The sequence below is a fragment of the Eumetopias jubatus genome, unplaced genomic scaffold (genome assembly GCF_037043125.1).
Source record: "Eumetopias jubatus isolate StellerSeaLion01/CBP00866 unplaced genomic scaffold, mEumJub1_p1.0 scaffold_16, whole genome shotgun sequence".
Taxonomy (NCBI): domain Eukaryota; kingdom Metazoa; phylum Chordata; class Mammalia; order Carnivora; family Otariidae; genus Eumetopias; species Eumetopias jubatus.
The window spans coordinates 2,586,537-2,608,383 of record NW_028274822.1 but is presented as its reverse complement, the minus strand read 5'-3'; the positions used below and the strand labels follow the sequence as shown (position 1 = coordinate 2,608,383).

General features: G+C 48.0%; 1 protein-coding gene across 11 annotated transcripts in view; it reads left to right on the top strand.

Annotated features, from left to right (window-relative positions):
- The window catches only part of ZNF236 (zinc finger protein 236), a 107,017-nt gene that overhangs the window by 74,272 nt on the left and 10,898 nt on the right, over positions 1-21,847 (top strand). For 8 of the 11 annotated variants that reach the window (XM_088019546.1, XM_028102868.2, XM_028102870.1 and 5 more), the window contains 7 exons: positions 3,251-3,354; positions 5,067-5,432; positions 6,168-6,313; positions 6,408-6,648; positions 7,000-7,179; positions 10,020-10,175; positions 15,535-15,722. In XM_088019546.1, the coding sequence (XP_087875672.1) occupies positions 3,251-3,354; positions 5,067-5,432; positions 6,168-6,313; positions 6,408-6,648; positions 7,000-7,179; positions 10,020-10,175; positions 15,535-15,722 (1,381 nt within the window). Of the gene's footprint in view, positions 1-3,250; positions 3,355-5,066; positions 5,433-6,167; positions 6,314-6,407; positions 6,649-6,999; positions 7,180-10,019; positions 10,176-14,413; positions 14,496-15,534; positions 15,723-21,847 lie in introns of all 11 variants that reach the window. The other 3 variants (XM_088019543.1, XM_088019544.1, XM_028102869.2) reach the window with 2 other exon arrangements.

Sequence of the window (21,847 nt, the reverse complement as noted above, 5' to 3'; positions counted from 1 at the left end):
AAGAAAGAAAGAAAATGAATTATTTATTGAGGATGACACGGTGCTAAGCTGTGTAGGTTTGCGGACCACATCAGGGACCTGCTAACCCCAGGAGTGCTGGTCTGTGTAGGGAGCGAGGGCACAAGCACACGCCAGGGTGGATGGTGACAGTGTCATGAGGCAGCCTGTGATTAAGGCCAGTCAGCCTGATAGCAGCGACTGGCATGAGGTCAAGTCCAGCAGGACGGTAAGAACTAGAACCCAGGACCCTGAGGCTGAGCCTGGGAGAAAGAAGTGGGAGGTAAAGCGTTGTCCTGCCTGCAGTACAAAACCGGGTACTTAGTGTTTGCTCTAGGAGGGAGCTGATGGGTGAAGGTGTAGGGCAGCATAGCGCAGGGAAGAGCAGTTGGGATTTCGTGGTGGGTGATGGAGCAGGCTGCTCTCAGGACCCTCCACGTGGGTGGGACAGAGGCTGGTGGCAGAGTGGCTCCCGTGTTGGAAGTGCGTGTCCAGTGAGTCTGTAGAAGGTGACAGCTAGCCTGCACTCTTCTTCCCACATGGGAAGGGAAGTATGCCAGTGAGGGTGATGGTGAAGTCGGTGAGTGGGGATTAGAGTGAGTCCACAGGGGGCCGGCAGTGTCCCTCCCGGGCACCCCCTGAGGTGAGGGGTGCAGTCGAGGCCGGGGCGTAAGACAGCAAAGCATATGGCGAGGAGAGCACTAGGCACTTTGGTGAAGGAATTGGGGTGCTTTGTAGGTAGGAGTGCAACCGGGCAGGAGGGGTGCCAGGAGGGGAGCACAAGGGGCAGCTGGTGGGAAGAGCCAGGTCAGCGTGAGGGGCTGGTTGGGAATCCCCGACGAGAATGCCCTGAGGGCCAGGGCTGCCAGCGTGGAGGTGATGGAGGCAGCACTGCGGGGATCCACACCCCACGTCAGACCCGTGCAAGGCTGTGGGCCTCTGGACAGTGCCGAGGGGTAGCCCGCCAAGACACAGGGCAGAGGCGAGAAACCACTTGGTTGTCGGCACGTATGAATGCATCTGCATCACGACATGGAGAGTGGTGCCTAACAGCGAGAAGCGCTGGAGAGCCTCACAGCTGATTGATCCTTTTGTTCTGTCCTGCATTTAAAAGTCGTGGGCAGCTCAGCCTGTCCTGCTAGATACTGGGCAGAGATCATAGGGAAGCAAAACAAAACAGAAGCATAGCATGGGAGGCCGTCAGGTGAAAAATAGTCCTTCCTGCTCCCCACAGACAGCCAGTCAGCAGTTTCTTAGGTACGGTTTTGAGAAATGTCCACATATATGTCAGCGTTAAGTTCTGCAATTTTATTTGTTGCATAATTTTTACATATCATTGGGTCTTAGATATCTTTGTCAGTACCTGCACACCCATTACTTTCCTGTTAATGGTGACATAGTGTTCTCTTGTCAGGGAATATTAAAATTTATCCCATTACACCCTGGTATGAGCATTTAGCTTTCCATGTTCAATTACTACACGAGTATTACGCGAGTACTGCACGAGTACTGTGTAAGCACTGCACGAGTACTGCATGAGCACTGCATGAGTACTGTGCAAGCACTACACGAGCACCGGATGAGTGCCGCATTACACAAGTATTGTGCGAGCACAATACAAGTACCACGGGAGTACTGTGCGAGCACTGCACGATCACTATACAAGTACTGCACGAGTACTGCACAAGTACTACAAGAGCACCGGACGAGTAACACATGAACACCGCACAAGTACTACATGAGCACTCATGAGTACTGCACGAGCACTGCGTGATCAACGCATGAGCACTGCACGAGCACTCTACAGGTACTGCATGAACACTGCAGAGTACTATATGAGCACCACGTGAGGACTGCAGAGTACTATACGAGCACTGGAGAGTACTATACGAGCACCGCACGAGTACTGCAGCGCACTATATGAGCCCCGCATGAGTACTGCAGCGCACTATACGAGTACTGCATGAGCACTGCACGAGTACTGCAACGTACTATACGAGTATTGCATGAGTACTGCAGCGTACTCTGCGAGTACTGCACGAGCACTGCAGAGCACTATACGAGCACCGCACGAGTACTGCAACGTACTATACGAGTACTGCATGAGTACTGCATGAACACTGCAGAGTACTATATGAGCACCACGTGAGGACTGCAGAGTACTATACGAGCACTGGAGAGTACTATACGAGCACCGCATGAGTACTGCAGCGCACTATATGAGCCCCGCATGAGTACTGCAGCGTACTATACGAGTACTGCATGAGCACTGCACGAGTACTGCAACGCACTATACGAGTATTGCATGAGTACTGCAGCGTACTCTGCGAGTACTGCACGAGCACTGCAGAGCACTATACGAGCACCGCACGGGTACTGCAACGTACTATACGAGTACTGCATGAGTACTGCAGCGTACTATACGAGTACTGCATGAGCACTGCACGAGTACTGCAACGTACTATACGAGTATTGCATGAGTACTGCAGCGTACTCTGCGAGTACTGCACGAGCACTGCAGAGTACTATACGAGCACTGCATGAGTACTGCAGTGTACTATATGAGTCCTGCATGAGCACCGCACAAGTACTGCAGTGTACTGTTCGAGTACTGCATGAGCACCGCATGAGCGCTGCAGAGTACTATACAAGCCCCAATGAGTACTGCACGAGCACCGCGTGGGCACCGCGCTGTGTGTTTCTGTGTGTATCCATGGGAGTGTGGGGCCAGTGTTGCAGATGCTGCTTGCTGGCCTTCAGACGGGCTGTACCACTTATGCCCGCTGGTCTCTGAATGCTCCCCAACCACCCCGACCGCGCCCTCAGCACACAGATGAGGGAAATGATATCTCATCCTTTTAATTTGCTCTTTTAAGTGCTGAGTATGGGCCAAACCTTTTCACGGGGCTTTGGCCATGTGTGTTTCTTCTGTAAGTTGTGCATTGCCCGTTCTTCCACTGTGATATTTCTCATCTTCTTACCAATTCATAAGCACTCTTTGGTTTTAAAGAAAACCCCTGTTTTCACTGGTCTTGCAGATTTTTTTGTTTGTTTGTTTTCTTCTGGATTTGTTTGTGGTTTTTTGTGTAGAGCGAAGATTAAAGGTTTTATTTGGCCAAATGTATTCAGCCTGTACTAACACATAATTTTCATTTATATGGATAGTTATGAGGTTGTTTGTAAACGTATGTAAAATTGAACTGAAAATCACTTCATTGCAAATGCTTTCTAATTGCAAATGCTTTTTGGCTAGGCATGTTCGGATCCATACTGGAGAAAAGCCATACAAATGTGACGAGTGCGGGAAGAGCTTTACTGTTAAGTCGACTCTGGACTGCCATGTGAAGACCCACACAGGTAAGGACAGTGCCTGCGTCATACGTAGGGGCCTTACAATGGCGTTTGAGATTTGTTCCTGTGTATCTTGCCCACAGAAATACTTTCAAAGTCATAGAAAGCTTAAAAATCCTGAGCCACGAAGAAATGGGTATATAAGAATTTTTGATTCCTGACTTGGGGAATATGACCCAGATAACACTGAGGAGAAGGAGCTTGATCTCAAATGCCAGGCTGTAGGTTGTCTTGTATTTTTATTCAGTTTTGAACACCTTTGTTAAGAAAATTACTTCTTAGTCTCATTTAGGCCAAAGAGATTTGGCTTGTTGAGGTTTTACAAGATCTGGGGATTTAACAAATCTCATTACAGTTCACAGGTAATAATTCTTGTTATGTGGGGGGAAATGTTTTAAAGGAAAAATATTAATGTCCAGTTTTCAATGGCCATTTTTTTCCCCGCTCATCTCCTTTGAGGGAACTGAAGGTGAGTTGTTCTAATGAAAATATATTGAGGCTTTGCTTCTTGATGTACACAGGGCATCCCAGTGGTTAGGGGGGCAGGCTTTGTACCTCTGCCAGTTTGGAGGTCAGTGTCCACTTCCGAGCCACTTCTCTGAGCCTCCAGTGATTGCTTAGAAAGTGGCACATGGTGAACTCTTAGGAAATGGTAGAGGATTATGGTTATCAAACTAATTTATATTCTTAATTTTTGATTACCAGCAGAATTGACCAAAAATATACAAAAGAAATTTCACACATTTATATAAAGCCGTATGATTCTTTTCTGATAGGTTAATATTCGGAATTAAATAGATACGTAAATGTAGTGTGTCTCTTCTGTGGGCAGTGTTTCTGTCACTTTGTTAGGTGCCATGTGTCTGTTTCTCTTGTGTGACGCTGTGAGCTGCTGAGGACCAGGAGGGGTCCGCTTGGCATCCCAGGTCCGGCGGGGGGTGGTCGCTGGCATGGCCGGTGCCAGTGGTGTTCAGGATGACTCGCACATGCGGGATTCAGGGCTGGCCCCCACACATAAGGAACAGAACAAAAAGTCTCTGTGAGGAATACCTTTCAGGCCTCCTGCTCCATGCTGGGCTCCTTGAGTGACCTTCGAGGCCCCCGAGCAGGGTTGGGACAGCAGGCCTCCCTCTTCTGGGGTGAGTCCCCGTGTGCCCACTCTGGTAAACAAGAGTCAGTATTGCTTTCTGGGAGCAGTAGAGGGAAACAGAAAACCAGGATGCTTTTGTCCTCCCAGAGCCTGTCCGGGGCAGAGTAGGTGGGTGACAGGGCACTCAGGCCCAGCTCCACGGCCTTCATCATGCCCTGGGCACAGGAAAAGCACGAGAGACCCAGGGGCTGAGCGTGTGATGCACACCTATGGCTCCAGGGTGCTGTCCCCTTGTGCAGGTGTGAGACACAGGTGCCGAGACACACATGTGCCCTTTGTGCATTGAGGCATAGGAGACCGCGCCGCAGGGCTGAGCTGCTCAGGGACGTGGGCCTCTGCTTCCGCCGAGGTTCAGGGTGGGCAGTGGTGCCCATGTGCTGCAGACATCTGAGCACGGGCACAGCGCTGGGCTCACACTGTAGACCGCCTACTCACTTCGGTGTCTGTGTAGCAGCACTCTGTCCCTTGCATGGCGTCCTGTGGGAGCACGGGGCTCCCTTCAAGCACTCGGGCCCCCGGGGTCAGCACCCCGCTGGCCCCTGCTGACCCCTGGCTGGACTCCCCACAGGTCAGAAGCTCTTCAGCTGTCACGTCTGCAGCAACGCCTTCTCGACGAAGGGAAGCCTGAAGGTGCACATGCGTCTGCATACAGGAGCGAAGCCTTTCAAGTGTCCGCACTGCGAGCTGCGCTTCCGCACGTCGGGGCGTAGGAAGACTCACATGCAGTTCCATTATAAGCCCGACCCGAAGAAGGCGCGGAAACCAGTGACGCGAAGCTCCTCGGAGGGGCCGCAGCCTGTGAATCTGCTCACTCCGGCGTCCACCGACCCCAGTGTGTTCATCATGAACAACTCTGTTCTCACGGGACAGTTCGATCAAAACGTGCTTCAGCAAGGTCTGGTGGGCCAGGCTATTCTTCCTGCCTCCGTTTCAGGTGAGCCCGGGGCACAGGGGAGGGCTCCTGAAGCACGGACACACCCCGCCTGCCTGCTCGGGGGCACTGCTGGGAGCAGGGCGACTTGTGTCTTCCTTGGAAGTTCCCCACAGGGGGCAGCTGGGAAGACTAAAGTGCCATCGTTCAGATGGGTTCCCTTCCGTTCCTCCTCCTCGCACGACATCTGCTTTTTCTTACTGGGTTTAAATGTGTGTTTTTCTCAGCATCCTCCCAGACTTCACAGTGAGATGTGTTTGGTAACTCCTCATGCACAGTGTAGGTAACATGGGAGAGTTCGCTAACTGCTCTTGGGTCACCTAGTGCTTGAAAAGCATACGTTTTGGCCATTTATGGGTTTTGTGGATTGACAGAGCGGCTGAGGCTAGCTACCAGGCATGTGTTGTGGCTTTCTGTGTATGTGACCCGTGCAGTGATTAAAGTCTGAAAAAACACGATTATTCGTTGCTGTTTTAAATCTTGGGCTAATCAATGTAATCTCTTTGAGCCTAGTTTCCGGGTGTGTTTAAGATGGATAATATCTATTTCAGAGGATTTGTTTTGCATTGAATCAGCTAAGGTGCGTGTATGGCATGGGGTAATTATTGGTACCTGTGACTAGATCATGTTGGCGAGGTGTAGGACTTGGGTATATAAAAAGCCTTACGTGAGAATGAGCTTCTTTCCTGTCGGAGGAGCTTTTCCAAAGGCAGTCATCCACGTTGTGTCTCTTTGCAGCCGGCGGTGATTGGACAGTGTCCCTGACGGACGGGAGCCTGACCACCTTGGAGGGCATACAGTTACAGTTGGCCGCTAACCTAGTCGGCCCCAATGTTCAGATCTCTGGAATCGATGCCTCCAGCATTAATAACATCACGCTGCAGGTACAACACGTGCCATGGTGTCCTGGGCTTCGATGTGGTCAGAATCGCATGTCAGCATGAACTTTCCACAACGAGTATCTCTGTTGCTTTGCAGATTGACCCGAGTATTTTGCAGCAAACGTTACAGCAGGGCAACTTGCTTACTCAGCAGCTGCCGGGGGAGCCCAGCCTGGCCTCACAGAACACCTCTCTTCAGACCCAGGACAGCACGGTCCCAGCCAGTGTCGTCATCCAGCCCATCCCTGGCCTGTCCTTACAGCCCACCGTGACATCCGCCAGTCTGACCATCGGCCCGCTGTCTGAGCAGGACCCTGTGATGACCACCAGCAGCAGTGGTAAGTGAGCGCCGTGGGCACTGAGGACACTGCGCTGCCCCTTCTGTCTTTGGGAAGCTCAGCAAACACATCAAATGTCCCAAGAGTACCTAAGCTTCCCTAGCGACAAGTGATGTGTAATCACCGTACACTCCTAGATCGCTACCCGCACCTGTTCCCGTGGACCTGTTGGCTTCCGGTTTCACCATAAGCCTCTCCTCTGTCTCTGCAGGAGGGGATCAGAGATGACTGATGTTTTCTTTTCAATATTCTTTTGAAATAACTGTCTCACTGAACGTTTTTAATATAAAAAAGTTGAAAATTACTATTTTTTTTAAGCCCAGCTTTATTTTGTTTTGTAATGATGACCAGGGACTCAAGACCTCTCTCAGGTGATGACATCTCAAGGCCTGGTGTCCACCTCCAGTGGCCCCCACGAGATCACCCTGACCATTAACAACTCAAGTCTGAGCCAGGTCTTGGCACAGGCTGCCGGGCCCACCGCTGCGTCGTCCTCAGGGTCTCCCCAGGAAATCACCCTGACCATCTCTGGTTAGTCACTTCACATTTTAAACCTGCTTTTCCCTGCGACTTGAGTATACCTTATTCGTATGTGTATGTATGTTTGTTTTTTTTTTTTTTTTTTGCAGAACAGAGTTTTGCATACAGCCGGTGCTCAATACGCATTTGTAATAAATGTGGGAAATTCAGGTTTAGTGAAATAGTGTCATAGTTCAAATCTAATACCAGAAACCAGCAGTGAGAGTTACTCATGTCCTCCGGCTTGAGTCTGTTGTCCTCTCACACTGATTTGGTCCACGGAGAGCAGGCTACATAGCTTCTTCGTCCATCTTCCTGCTCCATTAAACTGGAGGCGTCTGACTGGGGTGACGTGTGTGCAGGCGCATTCTAGATGCCTACACTCCTTCTCGGGATCCTGCACAGACTGTGCAGGACAGTGTTAAGTGTGCTGTAGGGCACTGAGAAGTCCCTACTCTCAGTGGGACTTCTGAGTAGGGACTCAGAAAATACCCTCTGGGTGTGCAGGTCACTTGAACTCGGCAAACCAGTCCTATGTGTCAGCCACCACACGAGGTGCCCCTGTGCCAGGACGGCTGTGCTCGCCGTCAGATTGTCCTCTGGTGTCATTAATTCGCCCAGCACGTTCTCCTCTGGCTCAGCCTGCAGCGTATTTTATCAGTGTGCTTTGCCCACGTGACTCTTAGCTGTTCGGTAAATGAAGCAATAATTTTTGTGGCTCTTACGTGCCAGGCACTATTCTAGTATTTTTACAGATATTAACGCATTTGATACTAATTTATTTAGGCCTCATAGCAACCTTATGAGGTGGATGTTAAAGACAGGAAAAACATTTTGCTAGGAGGCAGGACACTGTCGCTGGGGAAGAGGGAGCTTCATGTGGATGTGGGAGCATTTTCCCTTAAAACACTGGGAGTAGTGGTGGGCAGATTCCTGGACCGACCCAGCCAGGGGAGCAGGCCAGGCTAATAGAGTCGCGTTTCAGGGAGATTTCTGCAAAATTTGTGAGTGCAATAGAAAAGTTATTCAGAAGGAAACCAAAAGCTTTCTTTTTTAGGGAGTGTCTTTATTTCTTTTACTATATGTGACAAACTTGAACCCGTTCTTGGATGGAGTTTTGGTTTGGAGTGACATGGAGTGATTTTAGATGCTATTAGGCAGCAAACATTAACTTTCAATTTTACATAATCCAATTACCTTCCTGGTTTCTTTGTATATATCTGAGTTTTAATACTTTTTTTATTTTAAGGAAGTTGTTTGTTGAGCGAGTTCACTTGTCTTGAGTGCCCTCAGTGTATGAGGCACTGTGCTAGTCCTGCACAATAGGCCCGTCCTGCAGGGTTCCTGCTTAGCGTTCAGACTGTGTGTTACTTAGCGTATGGATTGTGCTACTCTTTCTTCCGTGTTTTCCTGTTCTTGATCATGAAGTTATTTTATTACTCATCAGTATTTTCAAAACAGTAAGGAGACAGATTTAACCATTTTTTTAAAAAAAATTGGCTATAAAGGTTTATCCTGGGAGAAATCTTTAAACCAGTTGATGACACGGGGTTTGCCCAAACCTTGGGCTTGAGACTTCTTGTTCTCAGTCGTCATTATTGTGCTCATGGGAATTGGCAACTCACACATCAGTGTTTCCTTACTCCATGCTAAAAAGGCTGTAGGAAAACTTTCAATTTATGGTCACTTGTTGAAAGCGTTTAGGTAGGATTTTCAGTTATTTTGTAGGAAGTTCTTCTTTCCATTAGTGTGTATAATTATACATGCTTGTCCATGTTAGGAAGCGATTATTACTTCAATGAAGTTTTTTGGACTTTTAGCAGTTCAGAGGTCATTTGAGAAAGAAACTGAACATTGGGTAAAAGGCAAAAATAGTGCTCAGGCTCCCAAACGATCTAATTCCTCTATACCAAAGCCCTCTTATCTGATGTCTCAGCTAGTTTTCAGCAGAGAATCAAAAAAGTGGTACCCCACGTACTCTGACCCTTCATCTACAGGCCTTTTGAAGACGGGTCTGCTGTGCTGATCAGAGTTCTGTCTTGTGCCCGGCACGCACAGCTGCTTTCCCCTTTCTGTTTCTGTAGAGCGGTGTGAGGATGCTGCTGATGAAACAGCCGAGGTCAGCGTCCTTCTGTCTTTTGATGCTTTTCCCTCCAGTTTGCAGAGTTGTCTTGCTTAAACCTAACTTGACAGTAGATTTTTTTTTAAGGTGACTTGTTTGTGTCCAGTCTTCCCAAAGCATTCAGTGTGGGTTTTGTTGACATGTCAGCAGACTGTCCAGTTCTCCCATGTGCATGTTTCCCTACAGTAGCACAGCTTTTGTGACCGTTACAGCTACAGAAGCTGGAGTGCACAGGTTTAGAACCGAAGGCCAGTGCCCCCCAGTGGGCATGCACCCCAGGCACGTGTGAGCCCCGAGCGCCGTGGTGTGGGGAACCCTCAGCCAGGAGCCGCAGCATCGCTGCTTCCTCGAGCCCCGGCGGTGGGAGGTTAGGGGAGGGTCTAGCATCATTTTGTCGTGTCCCTACGATGCACTTAAACACACGTTTGCCATAAGTTCTATTCAACAAAGTTTGTAATTTTAAGTGCCTAAATACTGAGGCAAAGTGCCAAAATACTGCTCAAAATACTTGAGCAGCGCTTCAAAATGCTTCACAGCTTACAGAGTGTGAACAAATACTGGCATTTAGAGGAAATGAATGTATTTCATGGTCTTTTCATTCTTTTCTGTAAGTATTATTATAAATAAAACAGCTTTCATTTTGATAGCATGTTATTTCATGTTTAACCCGCTTGCCAGGATGTGACTTAACGTGTTACTTTCAGATATCACAATATTAATTTCCATTTAGGTCAAGATCTTATTCAGCACAATGCTAATGGAAGTAGTGAAGTGAACGGAAGCATAAGGCTATCAGCTCCTGCTGCCAGTGGTCAGTCTGCAGGTGCCACCCTAACCATAAGCAGTGACCAGCTGCTCGCCCAGAGCGCGACCCTGAACTCCTCAGGTACGCAGCCAGCGCGTCAGCACCAGGGACGTGATCCGAGAGCCAGTCGCAGGGCTGTGTCCCGGTTGCAGGAGAGAAGGCGCCTGTCTTCTTTCCCGACTGGTGCGTCAGCGGTGTGTTCTGTCACCTGGGACAGGTGCTTGTCCCTCCGTCCAGGATACAGTTCTGCTCTAGAGTTACCCACCAGTTAGTCGTTCTGCTGACTAAGGAGTAAAAGCGAATCGTCTCAGATAGACAAGGTGCCGGGTGTTAATGCACATGGGCTTGTTGAGGACTCTGTCCCGAAGCTGCCCCCTGCCACCTGTGCGGGGACCTGCCTAGCTCATGGCCTCGTGCCCCACAGCGAGACTCTCCTGGCACCAGCCCACACGACGAGAACGCAGTTTTAAAAAGGCATCTTTCTAGGGTTTTGAAGTGTAGACTTTGATAAATAGAAGCAAATGAGCTCTAGTAAAATAAGTTACAGATTCACAAGGACTCGTCAGTGGTTTATGATGACATGCCTGTCTCCTTTTTTTTAATCTTATAGAGATTTTATTCATTTCTTAGCCTTCTAATTTTCCAACTTTATCGTTTTTTGAGAAAAAATTTAGTATTTAGATATGTTTGTAGCTACAGGAAGGCTTTTTTTTCATGCTTATTTGAAATGCTTTCTTATGCAGTAATTCATTTCTTCAACAAAAGACTGTACGTGTATTGTGTGGCAGAATTGTACTGAATCTGGGAATGTGACACTGAGCAGGACAGACATAGCCCCTTTGCATTTTGGACCCTAGAAACTGATGGAGCGGACTTCATTGAAGAATCTGTAAAGCATTGTAAAATTGTGGCGGTAACGACAGATAGAGGAGAGCAGGCCAGAGGTCACGGGGCACTCACCTGGTGGGGTCGGCTTCTGTGAGAGCGGGGGCGTCTATCCTGAGTGTGGCAGCGCGGCGCTGAACAGAGGCCCGTGAGCTGAGGTGGGCTGGCACGTCCAAGGGGGGCACGGTCCCCTCGGCACAGAGGAGGAACTTCTGTCCACCCCTCTCGTCTGCTAATGTGTGCGCAGGCACCTGCGTGGTTAAGGACTTTGTCTGAATCCTGTGTCGGCAGATCCCAGCTGCGTTTCTGGCGCGTGAAGTTTCCACTGCATCTGTGCTCTCTGTGTTTCGTGGGCCAGCGCGTGTGGTTATCGTCGACTCCGTTCTGGAACGTTAGCAGAATCCCGGCTCCTCGCCGGCCTGCTTCCCTGGGGCGCGTCCTGGCTGGCAGGGGTGGGGTCGTGCGTCTCTTTGGAAGCCCTGCCTGACCTCTTTAGTGAGCTTGGCAAGTGGATGGAAAGAAGGAGGATTTTTGGTGTTTTAATTTAAATGGAGTGGTTTTTTATGCTACTTTGGTGATCCTGGATGTTTGCTGGCACAGCAGGCGACTTCGTTGAAAGTGGGGCTCGTTCTGCTCAGGGTGGAGAGCACATGGGCTCTGGGGGCTCTGCGGCATCTGGTTGGTTAGATGTGGGGTCTCTCATCTCCTGCGTCTGCGTCGCCTGCACACTTAGTGACAGGACTCACGTTGCAGGGGAGGCATCTCTCTGTGCGGCGGGGGGAGGGGCTGGAGCAGCTGCTGTGCGTGAGGACCACTGTGAGTCACGCACTCGTGGTCCTTTAAAAACCACAAACATTCCCCTTTTCCTGACTTAATCTCTGTCTCTTCTTTACACTTACTGTCTTAGAACTGGCTGAGAACACTTCTTTTCTTTAGCGTAATTTGGTGCCTTATTTAAAATTTTTTTCCAAGGAATTTAGTGAAATAAAAGTTGAGCTCCTAATTTTGAATGTGTAAGGATGTGATGTCAGCTGTTATACACAGAGGTTAGTTTTATATGAGCAGGTCACTTGTATTATGTTCTCCGGTACCTTTGGCATCTTTGAATAAACCTGGATATGGGAAGGGATTCTTTCTGCGTTGAACTACTCAATCCTTGATGGTAGGCAGGTATTTTTGGAGGTTTGCACATTCCACTGGTAGGAGTTATAATAATGGAACTGACCCCGTCGGTATAACATTGGTTAAGAGATTGCATCTTGAAAGGGCAACATTTTCCTGAGGGTCAGAGTCACTCCCAGGCCCGGCTTCAAGCCACACCAGGAATTGAAACTAAAAATGACTTTGCAATTAGCCATGTCTCTTCTAAGAAAAACAGTAAAACAAAAACTCTCAGTGTTTGAAAGTGCCACTTTATGTGGCCCTTTAGATCAGAGCACAGCACAGGTGCCCGTGGCCATTGTCATCTGGAGTTCCCTCTGGGCATGACATGCCGTTGAGGCTTTGCCTCCGGGACAGCTTTGGCCCTTTGCATCTTGACTGCAGCACTGAAAACAACAGGGCGTTCCCTTTTAGGGGCATGTAAATAAACAAGTACCGCAGAGTTCCATGTGCAAGACAAAAGCACGAGCTTCTCTTCAGGTATCTGACACGGGGTCTGAGGCCACTTCACGGTCTGACCCTGACGCATCCATGACAACATTGGACACACGTGGTTTTCTTAGGACGTGGTCACACGTGTTGTGAGCGCCTTCCCAGAGGCAGAAGGTGTTACTAACAGGCTGGAGGTTTAGTATGGCTTTTTAAGGAATTTATCTCAAATGGCTGTTATCTTTTGGTTCTTACCTTTGTCCACTATTAACATAATTTTGATGAATAAATTGAGTCATGTTTTCAGTGGAAAAAAAAAGCCACAATTCTGTTTTTCCTTCCTTTGTAAGGTTATTTTGTTTCTTCTAGATTTAAGTACGATCAATTACTTCCTTCCCAGCAGCTCAGAAGTCTTAACATTTCCCATTTGTGGGTACATTTTATAATTATGGAGGACATTTTCCCCACTTTCTCCTTGGGGATGAATGGCCAGATGATGTGTCTCCCTCTTCCCGCAGTCCCTCGCAGCGCACACACACCTTTCTTGCCACGTTTTTATCTCAAGAAAAAAACTGATCTCACATCCTTAAAACTGCTTATGAAACTTTCCAAAATTATCATTAAGTTTTCTCAGAAGCTATAAAAATTATCCCCACAAGGATTTAAGACAGTGATGGGTTTGATGACCATAAGGGATTTACTCATCCTTTAGAGGTGACTTTTTTTGAGTTAGAACCGTAAACTGAGTAAGACTTAGATTTCTGTGATGTGGCCTGGAGGACTTGCGGTTTCAGAGCCGGTAAATGAGGACTGAAGGTGAGAGTTTGCAGTCTGTGCTCCAGTAGTCAACCTTAATTTCCAGGTTGAGAGTGTTCAGTTTGAATGAAACTGTAGTTTCTAGAGCTTTAAATAAATCTTTTTGTATATAATTAAGAACTATATGTTGAACAGATGTGATTGAAGCTTTTAAATAGTTATGCTATTGCATGTTTTAGAAAACTTCATTTTTTCCTACTCACATTACCCGTTTTTGGACCATTTTGAGGCTAGAAGTTCTACTTGAACTGATACCATCCTCTTGGAAAATGTCTTGAATGTGGAACATAGCTGAACATTCATTCACACACTGTTGGCGTAGAGATGTGAACTCTAGCGTTGGCTGAGGTCCTCACTGACCTCTGTGTTGGGATTCACTTCAGCTCAGTGACAGGCTTCTGTTTCCTCTTTGGATTTCCTGTGCCTGACAGTCCTGGACCCCCTCACTGAATTAATGATCATCAGGGAGTCCGATTCTGCTGGCGGGGAGCGGAGAAGAGACATTCCTTTATTTCAGGAGTCCGGGTGAGGCTTGAAGTCTTGGCCTTGTGAGTCGCAGTGAGCCCCGTTAGCCTCTGGTTTCACTCTTTGTAGATATAATTCTGGTGAGCCTTTCACCACGTGCTTCTCTTGACCGGGCGCTTTGACGGCCCAACCCCGGTCTTCACCCTAGTGATTTTGATTGAACACCAATGCATGTAGCTGGTCGTTGCCATGTCCTCAGGATTCTTCTTTTTAGTCTTCGTCTACTCGTGTTAAAATCATACGTGCATGCTAGTCTGCAAGGGGAAGGGTGCGTGGAGGTGACGTGAGAACACGAGGTTGACCCACGTACTGGTAACTGGAGTGCTTAGAACATACACCCTCCACAAATCCACACTCCTCTGGCCCCAGCGTGTCCTAGCAGAGTCCACTCTGCGCAGATGCTCAGCGAGGTGGGAGGGGTCGGACGAGGTTGTCTTTGGAGCCCCGGTGGCTGCTGCAGAGCAGAGACTCCTAGCCTCCTAATGGTTATACTGCTTTTGAAGGTTCCAGGTCTGTGCAACACAGTGTGGGACTCCAAGAGTGTGGATCTATGGAGGCATGGTATTTGGAGGACTCCAGTTACAAGTAAGTAACCTAGTTTCCCTGCTGGCCCCTGACGCAGAGCAGAGGCTCTGGACCGATGGGGCCCAAGTCACAGCACAGTATCCACAGGAGTCTCTTTTTGTTTTTAAGCCTAATTAGGAAATAACGTTTTCACCTTTTGCTTTCGTTACCATCTTGGTATCTGTAGCACCTAGCCCAGGGGCTGACACAGGGGGTGATGAGTCACATTTGTTAGATGAATGGAAGGACAGATGGTGAGAAGTGTGTGTGTGTGTGTGTGTGTGTGTGTGTGTACACGCATGTGCATGTGTGTTATGCTTAACAAGTAAAAACTCAAAAAATTGTTTTCTGTGGGTGTCCACCACAGGACTTTTGATAATTCCGTGCTCAGCCCATCTCATTTGCCGGCCGAGTGCATGAGTTTCTGTTTTGTAGAAGAAAAGGCCTTTCTTTGCCTGATTCTGTCCCAGATTTCTTCCTTTCTCTTATCATTGGCTACAAGGGGAAAATACTAAAAAATCTTGTTGTCTGTTCCAAAGAAAAGTAAGATGTCGTGCAGGATAAATTAATATTTAAAGGGTTGCATGAGGTTTATTTCAGCCTTAGCAGACATAGAGGAGGGTGAGGGGGCGCCAAGCAGGTGTGGTCACACTCTAAGCCGTGTTGCTGATCGATGTTCGGTGGGTCCCGTTTGGTTCCTCTCTTCAGGCTCCTCTCTGGTCCTGGACGGGGACAGTGTCCTGGACATTCTTGGCAGTTTCCTTCTGCCTTAGCAGTAGCGACTAGGACTATAGCATCACATTTTTACTCTTTTACTGTGTTTTTCTTGATATTATACTTAAGCAGAATGTATTTATGCATAAAGAGATTCAGAGACTGTAGAAGCCTGGCCTTAAAATTGGAATGAGAGATTCTATGATTATCTTGGTATAATTTCAGAAGCTTAGGTAATGTAAACGCCGATTCTGACAGATCAGTTCCTTCCTAAAACCACCCTCCCATCCCGTTATGATTGGACTTGCCCAGCTTTGCCGCTGAAGTGCCTCTTCCTTTTTCGTAGAGCTGAATGCTACCCCTGGAAGCCTTCCTTCGACGACACCCATGTCTCCATCAGCCATGTCTGCTCAGAACCTGGTCATGTCTTCATCAGGAGTCGGAGGAGATGCCAGCGTCACGCTCACTCTGGCCGATACTCAGGGCCTGCTCTCCGGAGGACTGGACACAGTCACGCTCAACATTGCTTCTCAGGTAGGGCGCTGCCCTGCCCTTTGTGGGGGGTCGTGGCACCCTTCAATTTCTTCTTTCCTAAGTGCACATGCTGGGCATCGTTTTCAAAACTGAAGTGGTTTTTTCTGATTAAAATATAAGTAATGTGTTAGATGCAATAAGGAGACAGGGAAATTCAGATAAAACAGAAGACTGTTTTTAAAAACCCACTGGCCAGACGGGACTGTGATTGACCCTGTAGCGTGTCGATCCTTCCGAAGCTTTATATGCGCACGTGTAGACAGGTACGTTAACATTTCCACAGAAGTGAGCTTGTGTGTATGTCATGTACTGTGAACTTCCCTCTTACTGCAACATGAACACCTTCCCCATCAGTGATTTTAATTTTTTTTATTTTTTAAGATTTGTATTTATTAATTTTTTTAGAGAGAGAGCAAGCACATGAATGGGGTGGGGGGAGAAGCAGAGGGAGAGGGACACGTGGCGCCTGACCCCATGACCCTTTGCTAACTAAGCCACCCAGGTGCCCCCCCCCAGCATCAGTTGATTTTAGGAATGCAAAGGTTTTTTAACGGCTCTGCAGCATTTAGTTTTATGAGTTTGTTGAGGGGCATCGTGAACATTCAGGGTTTCAGTAAGTAGTGTAGAAATTCTCACGCTTTCAGTGACTTATGGTCTTAGGTGAATGCCTGCAGTGTGCCGGATCGAAGGGTGTGCATTTTGAATAATGCATTGAGCTGAGACACCGGAACACCTTTCAGAGTTTAATTAGAAAAACCATGATAAATTATAATGGAGAGTCACTGTACTAACCCTATCTGGTCATTCCCCTTTCTGTGTCCCTGTCCCTGCCGTAAGCACGGCGCGATGTGCTGAGGGATCAGAAGCAGGATACGTTCTTGTGGCTCGTTCGTGTGCACTCAGGCTCGCCGCACAGGATGAGGAGTTAAGATTGTGGCCTCCAGGGCAGGAGTGGTCTGGCCGCATCCCAGCCAGCCACAGGGTGGCTGTTTGGACTCTGGATTCTAGTCCTCGCCGTTTGTAAGAGAGGGACATTTGTCCGCCCGGCCAGTGCGGAGCCAGTCTCGGGCGGTTCGTACCAGCAGGTCGTTGTGCTTCTGAACCGCTCCCGCGCTGTTGGCAGAAGCCCTCTCAGGGCCCCTGGCGGGAGTCGGCTCCCACGGGAACACGCGGCCCGCTGCAGGGGAGTGGGGGCGAGGGCTGGCTGCCGGTCGGCTGACCAGTGTCTCCGCCAAGTAGCCCTCTGCGGAATAGCCCATGGTGGCCGCGTCGGTGCCGGAGGCCAGGGCCTGCTGTGCTGTCCCCCCCTGCGTCCTTTCACCGTGAAGGAAGAAGTATCTCACTGAGCTCTTCACACAGTGTCCCATTTACTTCTTCTCCTGTGTTAGTCATCACCTGTTTGTCAGGACATTATCATCTTCTAGATACTAAAAATTAGTATTACATTTTAAAATTATAGTTGGAACAGGAGGGGCCATCCTAAGAGGTCAGCGGTGTATTTTCTTTCTAGATGCAGGATGCATGGAGCTTGATTGGTGTTTGGTGGGTTGTTGTGTCCTTATTTCCCACCCGGGACTCTCGTGGTGACGACTGTAAGGGTAGCCTTGTATTGCGGTCCTGGCGCCACCTCGCCGCTGATGGGCACCGGCAGGGTGCAGCCGTATGCGGGACGTGGCCCCTGTCCTGCGGTGTAGATCCATCCACACTCAGGGTCCGGGGTGGCTCCTTACTGTAGACTTGTAACTACAGTAAAGAAGTAGTCATGACGTAAGAATTCTTTAAGATACAAAATTTAATGAAATTTAATGCCTTGCAGGGTGGGGTCAGGTTTGATCAGAAAAAGCCAGAGGCATTTATTTCTGTGATTATGGGTTTGTTTTCTGTTTGTTAAATTCTGTCACTTTGAGAATTAATGATCATTATAATTGCAGTGAAAGTTCAACGAAGAGTTCTCAGTATTTGCTAGGGTCCATTTTTAAAGTCTGTAAATATTTGCTGGGGATGTGTTTCCTCGGTGCACTGGGTGGTTGCTGGGCCCCCGACGTGCCCCCAGGCAGGCTCAGGCTCATGGAAGCCCCCCAGGCAGGGTGCAGGGGTCGGGGCTGAGAAGGGAGCTGCTGCCTGAGAAGGATCTCAGAGGGCATGGGAATGAAGTGTTGATCCTGACGGCAGCAGCGCTATGATGATGTAAGGCCCACGTGCAGGGTGAGTGCAGTGGCGGGCGCGGGTTCTGGCCCCACCGTGGCTCCATCGGCAGCCCCGCCCCCCCACTCGGTGATACTGCTTGGCACACCTATGCACACGTCTGCGCTGCTCCTATGGCTAAAACTCTTCCGTGGTCCCTGCTGCTTACAGCACCAAGGCCACGTTTCTTTACAGACGTGGCCTGGAGGAGTCTCTGCTGTCTGCTTGCTGGCCCCCGTCCCTTCCTCCTGGGTCACACCCAGCACAGATTGCCAATCTCCCCACGCCCCCCGCTCCGGCTGTGTGCCCCCCCACCCCAGCTCTGTGTCCCAGGGCCATGTCAGGCCACGGCAGGCCATGGCAGGCAGTTCTCCTCGTCAGCCGCCCTCTCTCTCTCCTGCCCCAGCGCTGATGTCCAGCCTGGCCGGGTTTGAGAGCAGCGGGTGGGGGGGGGGTGGCGGCACTGAAGTTGGTCCGGATAGACAGCAGCTCCCTCCTGCACGTCTGTGGGTTACCTTGCTTATCTATACTCTCTGGCTTACTTTCCCCAAATTGCCCAATCAAAAACTTAATCCCAAATTGATTAATTAGCATACATTGTATAAAACAGTGGTATTAAAAATTTCCATTAGAATTTCTGTAGTTTTATTGGAATCCTTTTTGTTAGCCGCCAGACTTGAATTGAGCTCACAATGATCTAATACTCTGAAAATTTGAAAAAACCAGATCAAACCTGTCTTAGCTTTATGAGTGATATTTTTCTAAATGTAATGAATTATTGCAAAAATAAAACCATCATTCTGTTGTCAAAAGTTAATGAACATATATGGAAATGCTTATAAATATGTAAATTATTAGGATTGTTTATGACCATAAAAATTTGAGCTGGAGATCAAAGGTGCTTGTGAGAAATTAAACATTCTAGAAATAATTGTTCAATACAGATGAGAGTTAGTCACTAAGAGGCACAAATATCGAAGGGTTTAATAATCCCTTAACATAGTTCACAACGTGTGCTCTCCTTGAATTTAGTGAGGAAGTGAAGTGAGAGCAACGAGCAAGGGCCACGGGCAAAGGCGGCAGCTGATCCCACATGTCTGCTCTGAAACTCACTCAGCATGTGGAAAACCGGGGCCTCCCGAGAGCCACTGAAGGAGCCCAAGAGTGCGAACCTGTGAATTTTAAGTGTTAAAAAGACATGAAAATAGTATACATTGTGTACCATTTTTTCTATGTTTTTGTTTCTTTATAAATTCCACAAGAGAAAATGGTGGTAAAAGCATAAAGGGGTGTGATCTTCAGTAGTTTACTCACATAGTGGTGTTAGGTGGCTTGAACCCAAGGGTCACAGTTGAGTCTGTAACAGCAGAATGTTTGGAAAGAAGACATTTATGTATGTCCACAAGTAATCGTAATTTTAAACTTGCAAATAGCCCAACTAGAGAAGACTGTTATGTGGGGTAAATGATCATTTTGATGCACCACAGAAGAATTAGTTTATTTAAAAATACACTCTGTTGAAGTAAAAGTTAAATTACAGTGATGTACCTGCATTAAAATGTAACTTTGTGGTTGCTTTACTAGGGAAATTATTGAAAGGAAAATTGGTGGGTCATAAAGATTTCTTCTTCAACTACAAACCTGAGATGAGTTTTTCTTTCCAAATTTTGGACTATTGGTGGCAGGGGTGGGGATCAGGCCTACTACATCTGACGATTTTGTAAGGAAATGCAAGCATTCACTTAAAAATCTATTCAGGGGGGCACCTGGGAGGCTCAGTCAGTTAAGCGTCTGCCTTCGGCTCAGGTCCTGATCTCAGGGTCCTGGAATCGAGCCCCGCATCAGGCTCCCCGCTCAGCGAGAGGTCTGCTTCTCCCTCTCCCTCTGCTTGTGTGTGTGTGTGCGCTCTCTCTAATAAATAAAATCTGAAAAAGAATTTTCAAGAAAGCAAAGTGATTTTTCAGTTCTTGTTCTGAAAACAAAAATAAGTAACTGATTCGTTCCTGAAATGAATTCTATTTTATATGAATTCTTGTAGGTTTGGTGTTTTTTTTTTTTTTAATTTTTTATTGTTATGTTAATCACCATACATCACATCATTAGTTTTTGATGTAGTGTTTTATGATTCATTGTTTGCGTATAACACCCAGTGCTCCATGCAGAACGTGCCCTCTTTAATACCCATCACCAGGCTAACCCATCCCCACACCCCCTCCCCTCTAGAACCCTCAGTTTGTTTCTCAGAGTCCATAGTCTCTAATGGTTCGTCTCCCCCTCCAATTTCCCCCCCTTCATTCTTCCCCTCCTGCTGTCTTCTTTTTTTTTCTTAACATATAATGTATTATTTGTTTCAGAGGTACAGATCTGTGATTCAACAGTCTTGCACAATTCACAGCGCTCACCATAGCACAGACCCTCCCCAAGGTCTATCACCCAGCCACCCCATCCCTCCCACCCCCCACCACTCCAGCAACCCTCAGTTTGTTTCCTGAGATTAAGAATTCCTCATATCACTGAGGTCATATGATACATGTCTTTCTCTGATTGACTTATTTCACTCAGCCTAACACCCTCCAGATCCATCCACGTCATTGCAAATGGCAAGATCTCATTCCTTTTGATGGCTGCACAATATTCCATTGTGTATATATACCACATCTTCTTTATCCACTCATCTGTCGATGGACATCTTGGCTCTTTCCACAGTTTGGCTATTGTGGACATTGCTGCTATAAACATCGGGGTGCACGTACCCCTTCGGATCCCTACATTTGTATCTTTGGGGTAAATACTCAGTAGTGCAATTGCTGGATCGTATGGCAGCTCTATTTCCAACTTTTTGAGGAACATACACACTGTTTTCCAGAGTGGTTGCACCAGCTTGCATTCCCGGTTTGGTGGGTTTTTTGTTTGTTATTTACTTTATTAGAATACAGATAATTGACCCGGTACAAAACACTCAAACCTTGGTCGTTAGATATGGAAGTGTGGTTTTGGGTCTTGATAAGAAGTCAGAGTGTGACTGTATGCTTCAACGGAAGTGGTGGGTGCGATGGAGCAGGGGTTCCGCTCTAACAGTCGTGCGTTGTAGTGCCTGGAGGTGTCCTAGCCTGGGCTGCCGAAGCCTCCCTGCTTCCTTCCTGTGAGTGCCGTGGGCCTGCCTGGATGTTCTTGCTGCAGCACGGTGTGTATTATGTTCAGGCGGGCATGTTGAGTTGTGTAGGGCATGGCAATGATGACTGCTGAGAGCAGATCCCTGATGAGATGGTGGAACAGGGAAACACTGAATGAGGCTGACTTTCAGGGGCGTGGTAGGGAGTTAGGTTGGCTGTCACACCAAGTCTCGTCTATCAGGGTGGCAAGCCTTAGTGATGTTTGAGCAGCATTTCCCAAACTTGGCTGCACATCAGAATCTCCAGGCTCACCTTGCAAGTGTGATTCAGCAGCTGTGGGTGGGGCTGGACTCTGCTAGTGAGCACCCGGGGCCCGGCTCCCCTGCCCCACGTGCACTCGGGAGTGAAAATTCCTGTAACTTCCACCTTGGTATAAACCAAAACATAGCCAAGAAATAAATACACTACAAGTAATCATCAAACCGAAGATAAAGGACTTTCAGATGGTATCATCTTAGCAGATTCAGGTCACCACTTCCTTGGGTGTGGCTCATTGTTGAGCATTCATTTTACTAGACACTGATTTTTAAAACAGGTGTATGCATTAAGAATACTTAATATTAGCGATTGAAACACTAATAAGCTACAAAATTACATTGTATTGGGAGTTTTTTTAAATTAAAACTTTTTTATTTTACTTTATTTATTTGACAGAGAGATAGAGAGAGAGCACAAGTAAGCAGAGAGGCAGGCAGAGAGGGAGAAGCAGGCTCTCTACTGAGCAGGGAGCCCGACGCGGGGCTCGATCCCAGGACCCCAGGATCACGA